This window comes from Lagenorhynchus albirostris, chromosome 8 (assembly GCF_949774975.1).
Source record: "Lagenorhynchus albirostris chromosome 8, mLagAlb1.1, whole genome shotgun sequence".
NCBI classification, from domain to species: domain Eukaryota; kingdom Metazoa; phylum Chordata; class Mammalia; order Artiodactyla; family Delphinidae; genus Lagenorhynchus; species Lagenorhynchus albirostris.
In genome coordinates this window covers 26,254,885-26,276,879 of record NC_083102.1, presented here as the reverse complement: position 1 = coordinate 26,276,879, position 21,995 = coordinate 26,254,885, and the positions used below count along the sequence as shown (strand labels likewise).

General features: G+C 41.1%; 1 protein-coding gene and 1 non-coding gene across 2 annotated transcripts; both read right to left on the bottom strand.

Annotated features, from left to right (window-relative positions):
• Positions 1 to 359: 359 nt before the first annotated feature.
• Positions 360 to 506, bottom strand: LOC132524987 (U4 spliceosomal RNA). The gene has a single exon (XR_009542123.1). It is a non-coding gene; the product is annotated as a U4 spliceosomal RNA (small nuclear RNA).
• Positions 507 to 3,577: 3,071 nt separating this feature from the next.
• Positions 3,578 to 18,982, bottom strand: GPR37 (G protein-coupled receptor 37). Its single transcript, XM_060155982.1, has 2 exons — positions 17,957 to 18,982; positions 3,578 to 4,839 (listed from the first exon to the last, which is right to left on the bottom strand). Exons 1-2 carry the CDS (start codon positions 18,980 to 18,982, stop codon positions 4,021 to 4,023), a joined length of 1,845 nt encoding a protein of 614 aa, XP_060011965.1. The 3' UTR covers positions 3,578 to 4,020.
• Positions 18,983 to 21,995: the final 3,013 nt, after the last annotated feature.

The window sequence follows — 21,995 nt, the reverse complement described above, 5'->3', positions numbered from 1 at the left end:
CTATATATAACCGAAACCCTTTGTAGATGAACTGCAATTTGTTTCATACCAACTCTGGTCTATGCTTGCCTTTGCTTTTTGCATGCCAGACTTCTTGGTCCTTCTTGGTTCCTGGACCTGCTCTGTCTCCGTCCACACAGGGCCTTAATACACTCCCTTCCTCTACCTGAGCTCTTTCCCAAGGGAATTTTCACTGACACTACCCCTAGGTCAGGATCCCCTATAACAAACTCTCAGAGCACTTTTCTTCCCGAACTTTTCTTTCTCAGCACTACTCACATTTTCACTAAATACTTGATATAGGGAATAATCTATGAGTAGGGAATAATCTTATGTGTAGGCACTGCACATAATGTAAACTCCAAAAGGGACTGAATTGTATCTAAATCACACACTATTCTGTCCCTCGGATTTAGCACAGTGTTTGGCATGTAGGTGTTTTCAATTAGCAATAACTGTACTTCAGATAAACCTCGTTGGCTACGATGCTGCCACGGCACAAAGCCGGCAATAGGCGTTTAACTGAATGAATGGAGTGAATGATTGAAAGAATAAAATGTGCAAAGGACTAACGTGGCTTTTAGAATACCTGGACTTAATAAATTTGGGATAGAGAGGTTTGAAAAGCGAATTATAGCATCCAGTTTTTATAATTTGTCCAGAACATACATATACCGTGTATATGGCCATAGATAATTACATAATTTGATTAGTGCTGGCCCGCTAATTTTATGGTCTGAACACAGTTACCAAAAAACTATACTTTCTTACTTTTCCTTTTGTCACTCCTTCTTAACTCATAGTCCGGGTTTGCCATCTGTATTTTTGCTAAACTGTGTCTTCTGAGTGTTCTTTCATTTAAAGATTTGTTTATCCTTTCATTGAGCAAGTACTTATTGAACACTTACTATATGTTATCTTAATCAAGATAGTATTTCACAGACTGCTGTGAGCCAACTGATTAAGTAGAAAAGAATTATTATATATAATCCCTAAAAGGAGATCTTCTATTCTTAGAATTTTCATGATAAGTCAGTATTCAACCAGGGTCAAATTATGTGACCTTGGGTAACTCAGTTAACTTCTCAGAAAATCAGTTTTGTACATACAAAAAAAGAGCTGGGTAATTAATACTGGAAGACTTTGAGATCACTTTGAGCTCTGAAGTAATGTAATTCCGATCTATTGTAGGCACCATGCTGAATGCTTTGAATTCAAAAACTAACAATCTAAGTAGCAAAGCAAAACTGGGGTTCAGTAAATACTCCTCAATTGCTTTCACTAAAAGACCAGGGCAAAGAAAATATAGCATATATTTTTCTACTCTCCAGAAAGAAGGAGAGAACACTCATAAAACATGATAGTGAAATTGTAGAAACTTTTAATGTTTTCTCTTCCTCTTTCTTTATGAGAAGGGTTACCATAATCGGATATACTGGGAATATGCTGCCTAGAAAGAGAATAGAGAAAGCCAAACCAACAGAAGGTAATTGAAGAGTATTTAAAAATGCAAGATGAATTCAAATCATCAGGAAGAAACCTCAACCTGTTATCTTGGAGAATCCTTGAAGATCAGGAAAAGTCCATCTAATTTTTAAAATGACAGGGAAGGGTCGGAGAAGAAAATTTCTTGATAGAAGTATTTTAAATATTTCTCAGAGGAATCAAGCTCCCTACAAAACAGTTTTCAGTTCAGGACCAGGTATGAATGTGGGGAGCAGAAGCTGCTATGCCCCACTGCTAATGAACACATTGTATGAGAGTACGGGGGACAGGGAGGGCAGGGCTTCTCATGTGAACACAGAGCATCTGGAATGCCAAAGACATAAAGCCATACCTTTTTATCATATGGTCTCACATATTTTCATCAGTATTCTTCATGAGGCTTCTATTCACACATAGCATAGGAACCAAACTGGACTATTTATTTATTTATTCTTCAGTCACACCCCAGGATGCCTTCTTCTTTTCCTCTGCTTAGTAATCTCTCTCCTCCTGAAGTGTCCACTTCTCGCACTGCCTTTCATCGACTCCTTCTGAAGGTCTGTCCCTCCAGGTACCCCATAAAACCTTTCATGACTTCCTCCCATCTGAGGTGCTCTCCCTGAATTATCACAGAACTTTACACCTTCCCAACCGGTCCCAGCTTACATCATAATTGTTTACACGTGTGTCTTATTCCTTTCTTCTCATCCCACCCCTGTCTGCTTTTGTAAAGTCCGACACTAAGCTCTATTTACCTTTATTTACTGCAGATTATAACACAGAACCTTTTCTATGCCATATGCTCAATCAATTTCTTGATCTATAAAGTTGACTAAATATCATGAGAGACACTGTGGAATTATAATTGTGGATCTGCTCAGCAGCCATCAGTTGGCAGCCATCAGTTAGGCATCCTCAGTTGTTTTCCAAAGACCTATTACAGGGATCTGTAAGAGGACAATGGTGCCTTGTTTTTATTCTTCCTCAAACCCCTTAGAATACAGACAGTAGGGGAAAAAATCCCTTTGAAGAGTACTGGACTGGGAAAAAGGAGGTATTCTGGACACTGTCTTTTAGTTAATCTGGGTTTCATGCAGAAGACCAGTGGTCTGAATTAAGTACCTTTAATTTTTCTAGTACTAAAGTTTAACGATTTAAAGAACATCATGTTATATATAGTCTGGAAGAAAGAAAGTACCAGTTAAGCTGAATAGTACAGAAATTGACAGGCAGAAAACACATAGGGCAGTTTCCAGCCAGAAAATTGGGTTCCCCTATATGATTTTTCTGAAGACAGCAACATTACAACCACACTGTGTCACTCAGGTCACTGCCTCTGCCATCTGATTAGGCATGTGTCCCACATGGAAGGCATCCTACACAACTGCTTTAACTTGAACTCCTTAAGGGGTCCATAGAATTCAAATAGAGAGGGTTAGATTTTTGTTGGGAGTTTATGGAATATCAACTTAAAGGTAGTATTTGAATATTCAAGTGTTCTAATCAAGATGCATAAATATTTTATTATTCCACTACTGTAATTTCTTAGAGAAATTAAGTCACATAGATTTAATCAAGTTCATTTTCTAAAAGGAGAAAAATTAGAATTCAAAGTGCTTCACACAGAATTCATGGTGCTTCAAAGATCAGTGTTTAGATGAAATCAGATGACAAGTGGGTTGCTTTTTAGTCCTTGGTTCTCTTCATAATTCTTCATGGGAAAACCTATAGCTCTACATGCTAGTTCAGAGGTGAATTTCTTTAAAAAAAGATAGTTTCTTCCTACTCTGCTGTCTATTTATTCATATTTTATAAATATTTGGAAGTAATTTTACATCTCTAGCTGAATATTAAAAATACAATTTTTTAAACATACAGTTAGTTTTATGAATCATGCATATAAAATAGTACTGTTAGGAAAATGTCTTTATATCATAGTGATTGCCCACCTTAAAGGAAAATAGAATTATAAAACAATAAGGCTGATTTTAAATTGTGCATAGAATCAGTAATTGTGTATTTAAGGCAATTAAAAGATTTATTGAATCTTGGTTAAAAGTAGATTGACAATGACGTTAAAGAATAAAGTGTAATTTATTTGGTGCTACTTTGTGAATGCTTCTTAACTACAACTCACCTCACGATACCACATACAATATACTTTCAATCACAACTCAAACATAAAATAGCCTACAAAATCACATGGCTATAATCAATATACAGTGATTATATTTTTAAAAGAACAAAAGAAAGTTAGCAATTAATTAAGGTGCAGTCACTTTTTTCAAATAAAATATTAGCACCATACCAGATAAAATGATCTAAAACTACTGGCCTCCTCATACTTCTTAAATAACTAAATATAAATTTTTTTTTCAAAGCACAAATATTAATTTGCAAAATCAGTTCTACAGTAGTTAATATTTCTCTCCTTTTCTGCATGTTTTCCCACTAAGGAAAAATATGAAGTAAAAACTTTCACAGGATATGAAAATGAAACAAATAAAGAAACCTAAGCAAACCAAAGGCTGTGCTTCAGCAATGAGTTCCAACGGACGCGAACGTGGACATCTCCCGGCGTATGGTACTGAAAGGTGAGAGCTCCAGTTCTGTGGTGTATTCGTTGTCATTGTCATCACTGGTCACCGTGGAAGACTTCTGGACGCAGTCGTCACAACAGCAGCAGCAGCATTCCATAAAGGCCCGACTAAAGGGTTTGCAGAGACAGAAAAGTAGGACAGGGGTCACACAGGACTTAAAGAACAAAAGGAACTGGCTGATGATATTAAGAAGGTCCATTGTCTGCTGAGAAACCCCTGTAGCCATGTAAGCAGTAACAATGTTGCAGATATTTTCAGGAATAATGCAAAATCCATATAAAATGGTCAAAGCCACGACTGTACAGTTCATCTGGCTTTCTAGCTGAATCTGCCGCTTATTCCCCCGGGTACAGGCTTTCTCGGCTTTGCGGATTTTCCTTGCAGTCACTAAAGAGCAGGTGATGGTGAAAAGTGTGGGCAAACAGAAGTAACAGCCGAAGTACCACCAGAGTCTGGCGCTGTCGTAGGTGAGGGCTAAAACATAGATGGTGTCGGGGAGATCCGGGGAGATCTTGATGACGCAGCGTTCCGCGGGGGCGCGCCCGCTGAAGCCCGGGTCCTCCTTGCTCAGCTGGCGGAGCACCACTTCCGGCAGTGCCAACAGGAGGGCACCCACCCATATAACAGCAAGTTTGGCGGTTGTGGAAGAACAGTTTTCTATCATTTCGTAGTACATCTGGACGTTGGTGGCCGCACGGAAGCGGTCTATACACAGAGCACATAAGGTGAACGTAGTAACTCCGAGAGAAGCAGCCTGCGGGAGGAACACAGAATATATTTTTCCTGGGTCATCTCTGAAAGATCAAAACATTAGGCAATAGGGCTTCCCTGGTGGCGCAGTGGTTGGGAGTCCACCTGCCGATGCAGGGGACACGGGTTCGTGCCCCGGTCCGGGAAGATCCCACATGCCACGGAGCGGCTGGGCCCGTGAGCCATGGCCGGTGAGCCTGCGCGTCCGGAGCCTGTGCTCCGCAACGGGAGAGGCCAAGACAGTGAGAGGCCCACGTACCGGAAAAAATACAGATGGGCAAAAAGTACGGAAAAAAAGAAAAGAAAAAAAGAAAACGATTTCCTAGAATGAGGCATGAGTAACTGGGTTGGTGACTACAGCTGAATCATTGTAAGGACAACAAATAAAACTAGAAGGAAAAAAAGAAGAAGAAATACAGTGGTTCAGGGTCATGGAGCCAAAAAATATTAAAGCTGGAAGGAGCCATGAAGATCAGCTCAGTCATAGTCAACTTAGCGGGGCAAGGTGGTTGTCAAGTCACAAGATAAACACAGTAATCATCTGGGAGCATCAGATTTACCCCACTGTTTGGGGGGAAATTAAAATAATTTAATGTTTAATAAATAGTCTTTATATATTTAAACAAGGACAATGGATAGGATGTAAAATGTTCATGAGGGTTAAGATAAACCAGGAGACTAAAAGAAAATTCCCTAGGTGGATGGATGCTTTGGGGTATACCCCAAATACCTGCATTCACTCTCCCCTGCCCGCTAAGTGGGAATGTTTAAGAAGCACAGGCAGAAGTCATGCCTTGGCAAAGGGGCAAAGAAATATATACACACATACATATATATATATTATACATTAATGTCTACATTTTTAGAACTCGAAGGGATCATGTTGACAAAAGGAAAACCATTTGTCCTAACAATTTTAGTACTCAAAATGTTAGTTGTTTATTTACTACATTCAAGCTGTCACTCTCCCCAGAGCGATGACAACTTGCCTTGCGGATTCTATAAGAGTTCCAATGTCAAATAATCTCTCTTCTTACACACTACACGTTAGTCAGTGTCTACTAGTCCTCATGTGCGAAATAAGGACACCACATCCACGTCCTGACTATTCTCATAACTTGGTGGGGACAGTCTGAAAATGAGATATAATGAGGGGTTAACTGTTTGAAAAGCAAACATGAAGCAAAATATGACCAACAAAGTCTAGATCAGGGCAAATCAAGAGGTCATGGTTGAACTTATAACCGCAGCTCTTGTATTACAAAATTCATGAAGTTTCCCATAAACACCGGTATAAGAAATATCCATCTAATATGCCTGCCATGAAAAATGAGTCATCTCTACATTCACCTTTTTAAAATTAACTTTCAACTTAGTGAGTTGTTTGACTTGATGGAAATATACTTTGCATCTATGCCAGAGACTCAAAATAATTCTAAAATTGAAGTCCACACTGTGCAACTGTCTTAAAATCAGATTTTGTTTTAATGTCAGTCATCTTTTGAATGTCATAGTCTGAATGGAAATCTGACAAGGATGGGCCATTTTCTAAAGGTCTGCACCGAACAGGATTACTGGGAAATTGCTGTATTTTATTTTACAGATTTTTGAAAGTTTTAATTTATATATTAGCTTTTCGAATGTTTTGATTCATCTCTCTGTAAGACTGTAAAGCAAGGCTTTCTGCACTGTCTTCACTGAGGCAAATCTTGTGCATGTTTCCTTGTCACTCTGTATCCTGAGTCAGTCCACAAATACAAAGCTACAAAGGCTTATGCTGTGCATTCTTTTTAAATTAGGAATAACATTTCTGTTAAAAGGACAGCTTGGTGATTTTGAAAATACGAGACTCTGAAGAGAAGCAATCTCTTAGAGGCTCGGAACATCTATGTGCTTGGTAATTTTCTATCATTCCTTACAAAGAATGCACAACACACAGGAGATGGTGTCTTCTCCCCCATTAACCTCTTTAATTTTAAATCTAGAGATTTAAAATCTGGACCAATTATCACAGGAGCTATCATTTGCATACCTATCTCCAAGTCTGTTACAAAGCATTTCATGAGAGGTACTAGCAAAGAACAAATGAAAGTGGGTAGACAGGTACTAGAACAGGTGTGTTAGATTACCACTCCTTAGATATCATAAATGGTGCTGCACATCCACTCTTAATTAAAAGATGTTCACTGCTTCAAAAAGCAAAAAAAAAGGGGGGGTTCTAGCTTCTGTATAATTCATCTCACAAGATTTAAAAAAAAAACCAACAGGAAAAATTTTAAGCAAGAGTAAGATGTGCCTCAATTTTTCGCTCAGGAATCCTTCTATACTGTATCTCATTTGAAGATGCTCAGTTCTTCAGCCATACTCCCAAGAGCTTTAGTACTGAGGACCTCAAACATATCTGACGAATCATAGATTGAGGGAACCTTCCCACTTGTCATACACAATTTCAGGAAGCTCCTGTGTCCAGCTTCCTATTTTCAAATTGTACTTCTGTCTGATAGGATCCTCTGCAATTAGGATCCAGCTGAAATGGGGCGAACCGTCCAGGAAGGTCACAAGAGCTACAGAGAGAGTTGTTAAAGGAACCGCTGAGGCAAACACCACCCCAAATGCAGATAGCACTTACTACGCAGTTGCCAACAGCAACTACAGCCCAAATGCCAGTCCCACATAGCTACTCCCTCCTGCTGCCACTACCTGCAGTGTTATTACTCCAGATATTTTTCTGTAAATTCACTTATACAATTGATTTTATGATGTGAAAGAGCAGAAAGGGTACATGGTCCCAGCTCAGTACTTTCCCAAATTATTTACAGGAGACCGTAAACCTTTGTAAAGGCTTAACTGCATGCCTCAGAAATTAATTGATAAAAATCATCTGGACAATGGGTGGTGGGCTAATTTCTGCCTACTTAGATATGGAATCTATCCACGTAATTAGAATGCTAAATGCTGGGGTAACATGAAAAGATTTCTATCACAATTTTTAAATGTACTTGTTTACATACAGCTCATTAGAAATTCTACCAAGATGCATGGTGCAATTATACACAATTATAAAACTGTATCATGAAGGCTGGATCTTCTGCATTTAATGACCATATTTGATTGCTAAAATTCAATACCACTAGGAAATATGCTCTTGGGAGTAAAGCAGTTAAGCATTAGCTTAGATGGGTAGTTCTTTGAAGCAATATTCTGAGAGATGGAATGAGTGAGATGCAATCTGTTATTAATTAAACTGCAATGGAAGGAATAATTAACATCAACAAAAGCACAACTGTAAACACTTTGAATAGACAAGACTATTACTTGTGAGAATCAAGATCAGAGGAAAGCTGGAAGCAGAAATCTTTAACTAGTTAGGAAAATAAGGTACTGAGAATTTTGAGGGGATTGGCATCAAAATACAGACACTAGAGAATCGAAATAAACAAAATCTAAAACAAAATCTAAAATCTTTTCTTCCAATGTTCTGCTCTTCTTTGTTTCCTGGAATAACAACAGTAAAGCTACTTCAGCCCCTGTCCAGTCAACATCCAGAGTGGTGAGGCTGTGGGCAGCTGTGGTCGCCTGTGGTCACCTGCAGCGTTGCTTCAAGGCACTGGGCAGGCACAGGGCAAGTGGAGACACTCACGTGGGAAAGGGGCAGCTCCAGTGTCAAAATGTTCTCCCCACTGCTCAAGGTGCTAACTCAATACAAACATCCAGCCTTGAGGAAATCCTGGCCACCACCTTTACCTAGTACTATATTAAGTTCATTCAAAATGAGGTGAAAAAAGAGCACGTGGATACTTTATGAGAAACAGTCGGGACTTCCCTGGCAGTCCAGTGGTTAAGACTCCACGCTCCCAATGCAGGGGGCATGGGTTCGATCCCTAGTCAGGAAACTAAGATCCTGCATGCCGCATGGCGCGGCCGGAAAAAAAAGAAAGAAAAACAGTCATCTGTGGAACTCCTGTTGTAGCTATTGCTCCATTTCTCAGAAGCTTACTGCAGACAGACAAATATGAAACCTTTATGAATGAGGTTAAGCTATGAAGGTACAACTCATACCAAATAAACAGTGTCTTTTGCTAAACCCTCTGATATACATCAGTGATAACACTGATGGGGAAAGAAAAGACCGATGTACTTCCAAGCAAAAATTCTTTCATATGAAATCGAATCTACATGCTTAAGTACAGTGAAGCAGCTGGAATACACTGATTTTTATAAAACAGGAAAATTTCTAACCAAAGTCATGACAACTTACTCTAGCCTAACTTATATTTTACCTCAAAAAGATGTTTAAGTGCATCTATTTATGTGCTGTCCTTTGTATACAAGTAACTCTCGAAACAAGGGCGTTATTGTTAACAAAACCCATTCATTTGAGCCATGAATGATAACCTATTATAAGTCCATGGTTAGAGACCTAACAATCAGTCAGGAAAAAAGCACGAGGAGCACAGGGTAGAGTTTCCTTTGAAACTCTAAATGGCTTGAGCTTGTGTGCCCTGGCTTCCTGTTGCATTTTCCATAATCCTTATCCTTGAAACACTTCAGGGCAACTTCTCCACCAGAGACACTTCTTTGAGCAACAGTGGAGACAACATGTTTCTCAGAGCCACTGTTTATCAGACTGCTGTTAATGAGATGGCCTTTATCAAAAGGTCTTCATTTCAGAGCACATGCAAATCATCACACTTGCATTAGTGTTTCCAGGCCAAAATATAGAGTGAGTAGGAGAGATTTGTCTCAACCCTCACAAGGACATACACATCTTTGAAATGAAACAGAGCCCTTCCAGGCCACTCTTCCATCGTCAAAAAGAAGGTTCCTTACCTTTATCAGTATCACTGAGATTTAATCTGACACAGTCACATATCATAAATATCTATCTATTTCTATTATATCCAGGCTATTTCATCTATATGTGATTTCCAATGAAGATATCAACTGTCATTATTGCCTCATTTTCAACTTTCTTCCCTTTTTTTTAAACTTGATAACATGCTCTTACTTATTTAAAAAACAATGGAGACTATTTAAAAGCTACTATATCATCCTAAAATTTGTCTTGACCCTATAAATCTTTCTTTACCTTTATAGTCCCACCTTGATGTTCCTACCAATTACAACTTCTGACTTCTGTAGAAGTACATTCCTTTGCAGTTAAAAAAAATAATCATTTGACTACAACTTATCTAAAATGTTACAATTTAATTACAAATATGCCAACGCTCATTAGTGTAAAAATGCAAATGAAGCAAGATTAACATCATGTGTACTACAATGGGAGCCACCTATTGGAATCAACAGGTCTTAGAGCATTTATATATTCCATATTCATTCTCAATAATTAGAAATTCATTTCAAAATGTAATCTTTTCCACAAGCTCAAAGTCCACATTTCAACGCTTGATATTATTGTGATGTTTCTAATCAATCTTAAAATGAACTGGAATTTCTGTTTTTCACCTAAGGGTTCTGACAAGTTTCCAAAGAACAGTAACAAATTTTCACCTATTTTTTTCTTGTGACTAATGAAATTGATTTGCATGATGGTGAACCTAAACTAAAGACAAAATCAGAGTTGGCCTCATCCATTTGTGCTTGGGTAGTTATGAGAAACCACATTTTAAGACAAAATTCCTCTGTTCTTAACCAAAATTCCATTGTTGGTAGTAGGTTAAGGAAGTACCCTTTCTTTACTCATTCCTCTTCAAAAGGCATGTATCTCTAAATTTCACATCTTACTGTGAATTAGTTAACAGATGCTTTTCCTATATAAGAGAAATCTGAACCTAGGAGAAGACAGTAAAGGTAGGAGGAAAGTTCCCTGAAGGAGGGAGTGACGAGAAGGGAATAAAATAATGGCAGCCCTGAGTACAGTCATACACCTAATTGAAATGACTCATTCTAGGCTAGGATCAAATCAGTGACCTTGGCATCATTCATGCCATCAACCATTCAAGTGTGCTGACACAGCACATTGAAAACCGTCATAAATTCACAAACTGAAAGTATTCTGTCTCAAGAATAAGTCTGGAATTGTGATGATATCCGGTTCTTCTGGAGGTTTTGTGGAAAGTACCTGTACCTACTTTGCAAATAGAAAGGGCCCATATTTGAGATTGTAGCAATTCCGTTCTCCACTCAACCTTGAAATTTTAGGTGAGGTCATCTCTTCTGGCACAAAGAATACCATTCTCATAAGGATACTTAAGAGTTAAGTATCCTTGGCAACAAGGCTGAGTTAATTATGGGACCTTGGCAGGTCAATTTGTGGTTAAAAAAAAAAAGACAGAGGCTCCCTGGAGGATGGGCACAGAAATGCAGTGCCAGAGACAAACCTCACTGCATAGCAGTCTGCCCGCCCTCTCCCCACACGGTCCACATCCCAGACTCAGATCCCTGTGCTTCTAATGGGACACTGTTAAACCTAGTTGCAGCACATAGGAAGAGCTATTAAACGTGGGATCACTCTCTCAAGGCCCACGCAGTACAAGCGTGAAGGGCAAGGTAGACCCTTACTTCCTCAGCCTTGGGTACACTCCTAAGCTCAGATCCGTTTTGCTTTTGTGGAAATATTTGCTTCTTTTTCACTGTTGAGAGATGTTTTGTTGATATAACCAGATACGCTGGCAGCCCTCAGGAACTGAGGATACGTCCTCACTTTGACTGTGGGCTTGAGAAATGAATCCAGGTCTCAGGAAGGTCCATTCTTTATGCTTCCCTTTCCCCGACTCTATAATAGGTCTAAAGTGTCTCCCTCGTCAGCCTTTCTTCTTATGTTCTCTAAGGTCAAATCAAACAATAGGTATGTTTTAGAGATTTTCAGAAGAAAAGGACTCAATTTAACGTACTGTTATTACATTGCTAATTAAACAATTCATTTAAATAAACTTTAAAAAATTTGATTTACTTAATGTCCTTATGGCTAATAAGGACGACTAATTCCAAAGCAGAAATGGTTATCTCAGGCAGTGTATTCTAAATAATAATTTAATATTTAATAATATTTAGAATAATTCTGTATTCTAAATGAAATCTCTAGGACTGTCCCATCTGCCCAATTGTCTTATAGGCCTCCTATCCCAGGAAAATTTGAGAAAACAAGAATTAAAAGACTTTCATAGTTGTAACTTTTCACCATGGCTCTAGGCTGTATGCATTTATGAAAACTAAGCGTAAGACTATGCTTGAAAAAGAATGAGAGGGAATAGTTTTCACTTGAATTTCTCCATCTTTGGTCATAACTAAGTACAAACGTGAGCTGACCCATTCCAGAGCCATGCCTGAACTTCCATAACACCTTGTTTAAGCCTCTTTTAAAGTATTCATCACACCGTAGCACACGATTTCACCTAATAGCAGTATCATATCTATGTTACTCATCTTTGGAAACTTTTTCCTCTCTTCCCCTTCTTCTTCCACTCCTGTTTCCTCCTAACATAGTATCTAGCATAGCAGAAAAGCCCAGTAAATGTTTAATGAATGAATGGATAGTAAATAAATGAATGAATGATGACATCTATGGAAAAGGACTATAGAAAATAATGAATTATACAAGCTGTTCTTTAATCAGTTATTGGGTGCTGCTGTTTCGTGTATAATCCTTAAAAGCTGAATGCCAACTAATATCTCTAGAAGGCAAGTAAAGAAAAATCCACGTTCCTGTTTATACTTCATTGGCAAGCTTTAAAAAAGGACGACATTCTTATTACAATCAATAGTCAAGGAAATTATTTGAATTTCACATTTGAATATCCTAAAGCTTTTACTTCTTATGTGGAACCCAAATTCAGTAAACTTCACCGTACACTGTTCATGAACGGAGTTATACATAGGAGCACACTTTATACTTGTTTTCTTTTCTGCTGGAGTTATCAGCCAAATACTGTCACTTGCATGGGAATGTGAAAATTATTATAAAGGGATTAATAGGAAGTCATACAATATTTGTTAAGCACCATTCTCACACAGTGTGTCTATTTTCCCTGATAGTATTATTAGTAACTTTCAAGTGGCTCACAAAACTGTGTTTCCACTTAAAAGTCTATCAGAATACCCAATGGCTAATCCACCCCTCAAGCAAATTTACTGTCTGCCGTGATCAATGTGCTAGTACTTGAATCTAGTACTTTTAGGGAAATCTGTGTAGACTCGCTCACAAAACTGTATAGCAATATCATCTTCAGCTTCGGTACCCACCCTTCTTTTCGTATCTGTCAGTGCCAACTACAATCTAAGACAATGAAAAAGTCATTTGCTCACTCAGTTTAAAACCAGTATTTCTAAAGCCATTGGAGAATCTGGCTTTTTTCATCACGAAAGGTTCTAGACCTTCCACAAATCATCCCTGGTCCAGAGGCCCTGGTGAGATGTATTCCCTTTATCCACCCACCACCCTCATGCAGGAATCTTGTATCCCAAGAAAATAAAACTACAGTTAGATCTGGGGTTAACTTAGAACTATTTGAAGCCTTCTTCCTTCCCTACCACTCACCATGAAGGTGTGAGTTCTTTAAACTAAGGAGCTGTCTATATTATTCAAAACGTCCAATTAACATCCAAATGGAAATAGTTAGCAGTGGATCTGGATCAGGTGATACACTGACTCTGGTTGGCATTCATCAAATAATTAGCAGAGAGCTGTTCTAGTGGGTTGCCATATTCAATGCCTGAGTTATTTGGCTTTAACCATTTTTTAGATCCCTAAGAGAATGGTGTGGTAGGGAACCCCTCTGCCATTCTCCTACTGCAATCTACACCCAGACCTCCATATCCAACCCACATCTACACGCTCTCTCTCTGCATACAACTATTCAACTATTGCTTTGAGTATAGTTTTTTCTGGTGACTCTCTGACAGACCAGTTCAAAATGATGTGGCTGTTAGAATGGCCACCATCCACCCAGATTTCCTCCTCTCCTATCCCCCTTTCCTACCATTCCGTCTGCTTTAAGGGACTTATCACTAGGCCACAGAGACATCATAATCCTGGAACAGAAAGAGAGAAATTATCAACTACAAATGTTCCTACTATGTTCCCACTCATAGCAGTATTATACTAAACCTCCCTTTCTAGAGATAGACTCTGGAAGCTGGGTGTTCTCCTTAAGTTTTGGTCAACAAATTGAAATAAAAAGAAGAGTTAAATGCGAATTGCAAAGACATATAATTTCTGCTGAAGAAACACCTATTTTTCTACACAAAGCCAACTCTCCCCCAAATGCTACTTCCTCCTTAAGATTATACTAATACTCAAGCTGTAGAAAAAAGAACTGTGGGAGAGAAGGAAAAGAAGGCAAAGGAGAAGATGGGAGAGAAAAATTGTAAAGATCAATAAAAATTAATTGTGGTTAAAAGTTTTAAGTAACTGAGAAAAATTTAAAAAGAAAAACATTGAAAAAGGCAAAAAAGACTACTAGAAAAATGGTAAATCATACATTACAAATCAATAAGAAGGTGTGTGGTGGGAAGAAAAGGAAGACTACCCAACAAATAAAATAAATATAAGAGATTAGAAAGTAAAGAAAAGGCAAAATCTAGATAATAAAGGAGATAAAATGTCAAATAATTTTCAGAAGTCTTGTGGTCAAGAAGAAAAAGATTTGGAATGAGGGCAAATCAGGGAGAACGTTTTCAAAAAGATTTGTAATGTCCTCCCCTATCTAGAACACTTTGTGATTTTTAAGAACATAAAATATAACCTATGTATCTTTATTTGATTATTAAAATAACAATGTTTGGCACATGAAAAAATGCAATTGTCTCAGATTACTGCAATTTTTAAAAATTTAATGAGCTACGAACTATGGAATTTATGGGAAACGATGAAATTTAAGAATATAAAGAGCTACAAGTTTCATCATATAACAAATGATGTTAACTGGGCTTATTATTTTTCCTGTCTGTTGGATACAAAAATCTTTTTAAAAGATGCCAAGGAGGGCTTCCCTGGTGGCGCAGTGGTTGAGAGTCCGCCTGCTGATGCAGGGGACACAGGTTCGTGCCCCAGTCCGGGAGGAGCCCGTGAGCCATGGCCGCTGAGCCTGCGCGTCCAGAGCCTGTGCTCCACAACGGGAGAGGCCACAACAGTGAGAGGCCCGCGTACGGCAAAAAAAAAAAAAAAAGATGCCAAGGAGCAGAAAGAAAAAGAAAACACTCACTGGACACTGTTTTGCCTCATAGATGTTTGCCTACTAAACAAATATCAACATCAAGTGTTGAGAATAAGGGTCTGGTTGCCATTGACTAAATATGTATACGTAGGATGGTCATTTCTCTTTTCTGAGTGTCATGTGTCATCTTTAAAATGAGGGGGTTGGGTTAGAATGCCATCTGGTTCTAATTTAACGTGGTAATTCAAAAGCCACTGTAGTGGCTGCTGTGGTTCCCCACCCAGATTGCTTCTTCCCCAAAGTCCTTTAGGAATGAAATGCTGATCTCCCCCAGCTGCTGGGACTATGGGTGGTTGACGGCTCTTAGCTGCATCCCTCTCTAGGAATTGCCCTTAACCAAAGAGATCCACCCGGCTCAAGGGTATGCCCCCTTCCTGGGAGCAACTTGCATCCAATGACTGGTCTGTTAGGGGCTATAAAGGCTGGGCCGTCTTGCCTCCATTCAGGACCTCCCTCTAGGACCACCCCAGCCCTGAGCTCCCTGTGGTGTCAGTTGAGGTCTTTGTGGCATCTGCATCACAGTTCAACATCCCTCTCTGCTCAGTCCTGCTTCCTTCATTCCCTAACAGGTGTTGAACCTGAGCTCACACCCCAATAAACTTCCTGAAGCAGATCTCCACATTAGCATCTGGTTTTTTTCAGAAACCCAACATGAAATAGGCAGTAGATCCCTCTTACTTCTGTGAAAACAGCAGTGCCTCCTGGAAGCAGAAATGCTTTATTCTGAGAGTTGGATTGTATTTCTTGTCCTCATAATCAGGAAGTATGGAGCTAATACTACTGTCCGATCATCATTTTCACAGAGTATGATGAAACATTATAGAATTATTTCAGAAGACTAGGATTAGGTATGAATATAGAAACACTAAATCTTAAGGCTTTTATTCATTATTCTAACAGTAAAAATGTACATTATAGTTTAATTTTTCAAAAAAATAAAATGAGTGAATCTTTTTCTCCAAGCCTTTGCTTTTCCAAGGGAAAAAAGAGCCTAGTACCAATAATTAAAAAATAGAAAAGGGCTATGAAGAAGGGGGAAATAGAGAGTAAAAAATAATAATTGTTTTTCTTAAGGAGCTGAGAATTAAATTTAAAAAGGAAATACAAATGAAAGTATGCATTTTTTAAAATCCTCAGTATTAGAGGATTTCTCTTTAATTTTCTTTCTCTTTATTTAGAGAAAGAAAATTAAAACACATACATAATAAATACCATCACTCAAAACTCACAGGTCTCACTAAACTAACCGAAGTTTATATATTCTTTTCTGACTTTGAATGGGATTCTTTTCTTTTAAAGTTTTTTTTCAAGAACGTTGGTAATTTTTTTTCTTTCCCCAGTTTCTTTTTTCTGTCCTTTTTATTGTTTTTCCCTTTAATGTATAATGATTTCATCCTGTCCAGTGCATTTAAAACAAGCCAATATGCTTCCCTCTTATTGGAGGTAACTCTCCTATTCACCTTATAGTTTACTTTTGTCTCTTTTTTGCATATGTCAATTTCTTCTGCATTATTCAAACAATCAGAAATCTTAAATTGAAATTGACCTTGAAAAGGCAATTGGTAGACACATATTCTCTTCCAAAAATTTCACTTCCTTCTCTGCAATTCAAAAATGAGCTGTCTACCAAATATTTAGATGTTTCGGAGCTACTTGGAGCTTGGCAACAAGAGAAATTCTAGATGTTGGTAAAGTAGCAACAGCTGATTTAGCAAGCATGGCATGATCCTGCATCTGATCTCTGCCAGGATAACAGAGGGTCTTATTTACAGTCTCTTGCCTTGGCCCTTCTAAGTAGGTACGGTTTTCTGTTTACTTATCCCCTAGCATTAGGCCCTGGAACAATGTTGAACATAATGTCACTGGCCCTGGTGCCAGACAGGATCAGGGGCTCTGGAATATTTACAGTTTCCCTTCTTCTGCTTCCATAAATGAAACGGGCAGTCTGAATGGAGTAAATCAAGGGCCAGCTGGCTGAAAACACAACTGGCAACAAAGCACGTGGGCTCCTTCCAAGAGCTGGTGTTTAAAGAAATTCCAACTACCATAATAACGGTTAAGGACACTAGCTGTAGGATGTTAACAGTCAAATTTTACTCAAAGATTTTCGTTTCCAAAGTTTGGAAGCTATTACGTGTCCCCTTCTTCTTAAGAAATTTTCTAGTCTTGGAAAAATAGCCAATCCCTTATACTCTAACAAATGACAAATATATACTATATACTTTGGGAATGTCAAATAAATTCTGTGCCATGATGTACAAAGTGTTATTTTTGCTTAAGCTCATTCATACAAAATAAATAAAATGGTTACAAAGTTGAGAAGGAAAAAAAGAGGAACAGAAATGACATACGAATTTAGGTGGGATAGCATGGCAGACAGCCAGACAAACTAATTTGGGAGGTTACTAATGTATCCAGGCCAAGTGACAAACAAAGAAAAGCAGATTTCTTTTGTTAAATAAAATATATATTACTCCAATTTTGATATTTAAGAAGAAATGTGATAATATCCTTGGGGAAGAAATCATACTGGAGCACTAGAAACCTAGTAGATGAGTGATGCAGGGTTTTTTTTCTTGCTAGGTTCTAATAATGAATTCACTCTAGAATCTCTGATAGTCTCCAAATCAGAAATCTATATGTATAAAACCATAGTTCAGAGAGAGAAATTTAAAATCTAAACAATTCTATACATTATGAGATGCTAATTATCTCCCAATCCAGGAGCAGATGAGTTTGAAGGTGAGTGGACAAAGCTGCTTAGGTCCGCCCCTGTGCCCAGCATATAAATGCCAATGTCTATAAATGATTGGCAAGAGAAATGAGGGAGGGACCCTGAGAAAAAGTGAAGGGCTTCAGCAGTAGGTGCGTGGAGCAGCCGGTCTGATGCTATAAATCCCGGAAATGAATAAAGCCCGTAGCTTGAGACCCCCTGGAAGGCATTACCTCTACATAGGGCACGACCTTGCAGGAGAAGTCCTCCAGCAGCCACTTCTTGGTCAGCTCATGAAAGATGACGAGCGGAAGGCAGAAGAAGATGATGAGAAAGTCCCAGAAGGCCAGGTTGGCCAAGAGGGAGTTGGAGATGCTCCGCATGTAGTAGTTGTGACACACGATGCACATCACCGCCAGGTTGCCTATGATGCCGGTCCCGAAGATCACCACCGACAAACACATGACCGCATAGGCTCCGTATGACTCCTGGGTCAGTGGGTAGAAAGGGTTCTTCAGTCGCAAGCGCGGGTTCGTGGTGTTCCCTCGCCGAGGACCCCCGCGTTCGTGAACTCCTTCAAGGGAGGACCCGTTCAGAGCCAGAGCCCTGCCAGGGGGTGCAATCGTCCGCCCTTCGTGCCCCGACGGTCCATCGACCGTCTTGGGTTGGGGGTCGTGGTGGGAACCCTGGAGTTTCCCGGCTCTCCTTGGCCAATAATAAAGGTCGCTGGCTCCGGGTTCCTTCCTCACACTCTGCTCCTGACTGCGCCCAGAAATGCCAGAGCCTCTGGGACCCTTTTCCTTCTCCTCTGACGTGTGAAGGAAGAGTTGGAGAGCCGTGGGGTTCCCTCTCCCCAAAGTACCCGGGGGCTTCTGACTCCGGGCACCTTTCCACCTCCAGGCGCCAGGTGGTCTGGCTGGAGGTCCCGAGGGCTCCGCTGCCGACGCCTCCGCCCCTCTGCCCGCGCCTGGGTCACCGCCGCGGGCCGCGGGTGGGTCCCATGAAGGCGCCAAGCGCACCGCTGCCTCCTGAGCCTCCTCCCTGGGCGCACGGGTTGGCAGAAGGTCTCCTGCAGAATTTCCCGGTCCCCAAGCGTCCCTGCTGCGACGCTGGATCAGTGTAGGTGAACAGCTTTCCCCCAGACAATTTTCGTTCCCGGGCGCAGGGGCGGACCCGAGGACGAGAGAAGCGGAAACCTTGAGCAGTAGCAGAAGCAGCAGCCGCGAGGTGCGGGCGAGACGCGCGCCCGCGGCCCGCATGGCTGGGCGAGGGCGCACCCGGCAACGGCGGCTCCTGCTTAGGACGGACACCTGCTGCTAAAGTTGCCGCTGAGAGTTAGACACATGTCACATACTAACCCCCGCCCCTGCAGCGGGGGACGGGAGATTAGGGGGAGGTTGGGGGATGGGTCTTGGGGTCACAGCCCTTCCCCTCTACAATCCTTCCTCGTTTGGTGTCCTGTGCATTTCTCAGCCAAGTCCAACCCGAGCGCTGCGTATCCCCAAGATTCAGAGAGGGAATCGCTGCTGCCGGTGGCTGACCTTGAAAACTTGCAACCAACGCCTGACTGTTGATTAATGTTGCGACTGGGAGAAGCCCAGACGAAGCCCCACGCTCCTCCCTGCCTTTGGGGTGGCTGCCTTCCTGGTAACAGTCGCTCTGCCTATTTACATGCTTTCGATATAGCTTTATCCAGCAGCAAGACGAGGTCGCTTCAAGGGAAAGGAAAGCAAGTTCCCCACCTTCAGATGACTAGTAGCCACACTCCCGCTCCCGCTTGCTGGAGACAGGCTGCCCACAGCCAGACGCCGCGCACATGCGCCGGGGTAACTCTCGCCCCACCTAACCCCAGCGACTCGCGAGGCTCCTGCAGACGAGGAGAAGCGGGATGCGAAGCCCGCGGCCGCGGCCAAAGTTGTCTCTCCTCTTGCTCAAAGTTGACCAGGGGGCGGCGCGGGCTGCTGGGCGGCGCGTCTCCGCGGAGAAGGGAATCGGTGGTGGGGAGGGCTAGCTCTGCTCCTCGGTGGACAGTGCCGGCGGCCGCAGGAGCTTGTGGCGGCGACAGCGGGCGCAGCCCGGGCGGAGAGAGTGGTGCCCGGAACCGCCGCGGGCGAGGCGGTGCATGGCCAGGAAGCCCCTCGCCGCCGCTCCAGCCGCAGCGCGCGCACGCGAAACCCAGCGCTCCGCTCCTTGCCTCCTCCCCCTGCTCAGCCTCCTGCGAGAGACGCGCTGGTTTGTGGGGAGACGGGATCCCCTGGCGGCTTACGAGGTCACTAAACCCACACACGTTTCATTCAAGCCCTTTGTAGCGGCTTCCACGCGTAGGAGCTGGAAGCGGCGAGGGAACGAGGGCGGAGGCGCGGAGCCTGCGCGGCTCGAGGCTAGGAATGGGCGGGACATGTTAATTCCCCAGATGTCTGAACCAGCCTGACGGGTCCCAGAGCCGGGTTGTGGGAAGAGGCGAGGGGCGGGGTGGCGGGGGTGGGGGAGACCCGTGCGTTCGCTTCCAGACCTGGGTCCTCGAGGGAGTCGTAAATTGAGGCGCTCGCCTCCGTAGGTGTTTCCAAGAACTGAGGATGGGAAAGAAAGGAAGCTCAGAGGCTTCCATCGTAGAGAATGAGCAGTTCTGGGAGCGGGACGCAGAGTGGGGATGCGAAGGATACCCTTTCCCTTTAACAAGGGTTTAGGAGGCATCCTACCAGGGGTTACTTTAGAACCACTCAGACCACAATGAAAGTAGTTTTGTTTGATGAAGTAGAAGGAAATGATAGGTAGGGGGAAATTAACATGAACAGAACTTCCAGCCTGGCTGACCAGGCCTTTCCAGCCTTTTATACTGTAAAACCCCACACTCAGGCCACAGCTGTCAGGGTGTAGCTAATACGACAGACAAATATCAGACAAACTGATTAAGAGAGAGCAAGTGATAGAGGAAGAAATAAACACATTTTGAAAAAAGGGAACATGTAGAGAGACAGGAGAAAACACAATGAGAAATAATGCCTATTGTGGTAGGTAGAATAATGGCCTTCCAAAAGATGTCCACATCCTAATTCTTAATACCTGTGAAAATGTTACTTTACATGGCAAAAGGGACTTTGCAGATGTGATTTCTCAAGGGATTCTCATCCCCTTGAGGTGGGGAGAAGATCATGGATTATCCAAGTGGGTCCATTGAAATCACAAGGGTCCGTGCAAGAGGGAGGTAGGAGGGTCTGAGTGAAGTGAGACCCTGAGCTAAAATAATGCTGGAGATCTCTAGAAACTGGAAAAGGCAAGGAATAGGCCGTGCCTGATCGTTTTTAGAGTTCTGACCCCCAGAATGATAAAATAATGAATTTGTGTTTTTTAAGCCACTTTAAGCCACCTATCAATTACAATGGAGTTTCTGGGAAGGGTGCAAAAGCTATTTCCTTGTTGAACTTGAATTTCTCTCTGGGTAGAGGTGGAAATTAGCGACACATTAATGTGATCTAGAGTAAAAAAAAGGATCAAAATAATAGCTCACATGTATAACCGAGACTTAAAATTAATGAGATGGGGGGGGAATATCTCTAGTTTTATGTTGACAACTTTTTTTTCTTGTTCACAACTAACCCAGGTTATCCCCTCCTGAATTTTTTTTAAATAAAGTATTACAGTTAAAGTAGAAGATTTCTCTCACCTTATTCCCATCTCTCTATCACCTGAGGTGACTAATATTCTGAAGTTGATGTGTATTTTTTCATCCACATATTTTGTACTTTTATGCTAGATCATACGAGTTATACTGTTCTGTGTGCTTAAGAGTTACACAAATGGTGGCATAGCATAGTGAAGACACTGAATTTTGCTCTTTTCCTTTTACACTTATAATTCTGAGATTCAGCCTAATTGATACATGTAAGTCTAGTTTGTCCTTTTTATGAATATGCTATAGTTAATTTTTACATTCCTACATTGGTTAACATTTGAGTTGTTTCCATTCTTTTTACTCTTAAAAGTAAGCATAGACGTTTCCTTGTGCCCACATGCAAGAGCTCCTCTAGGGTTTATACTTACGCATGCTATTTCAGGTTCATAGGATATTAACACCATCAGCTTTTTAAGGTATTAACAAATTACTTTCTCCAAGAGCAGGATATGAGAGACCCCCTTTTCTTCCTATCCCCTCAAAGTTTTGTTTGGATATTATCATTGTCATTCATTTTTGCCAGTCTTGGTAAAATAGCGTTTCATTGTTATTATAATTTGTAGTTCTATAATTATTAGTGAGGCTGAGCATCTTTCCAC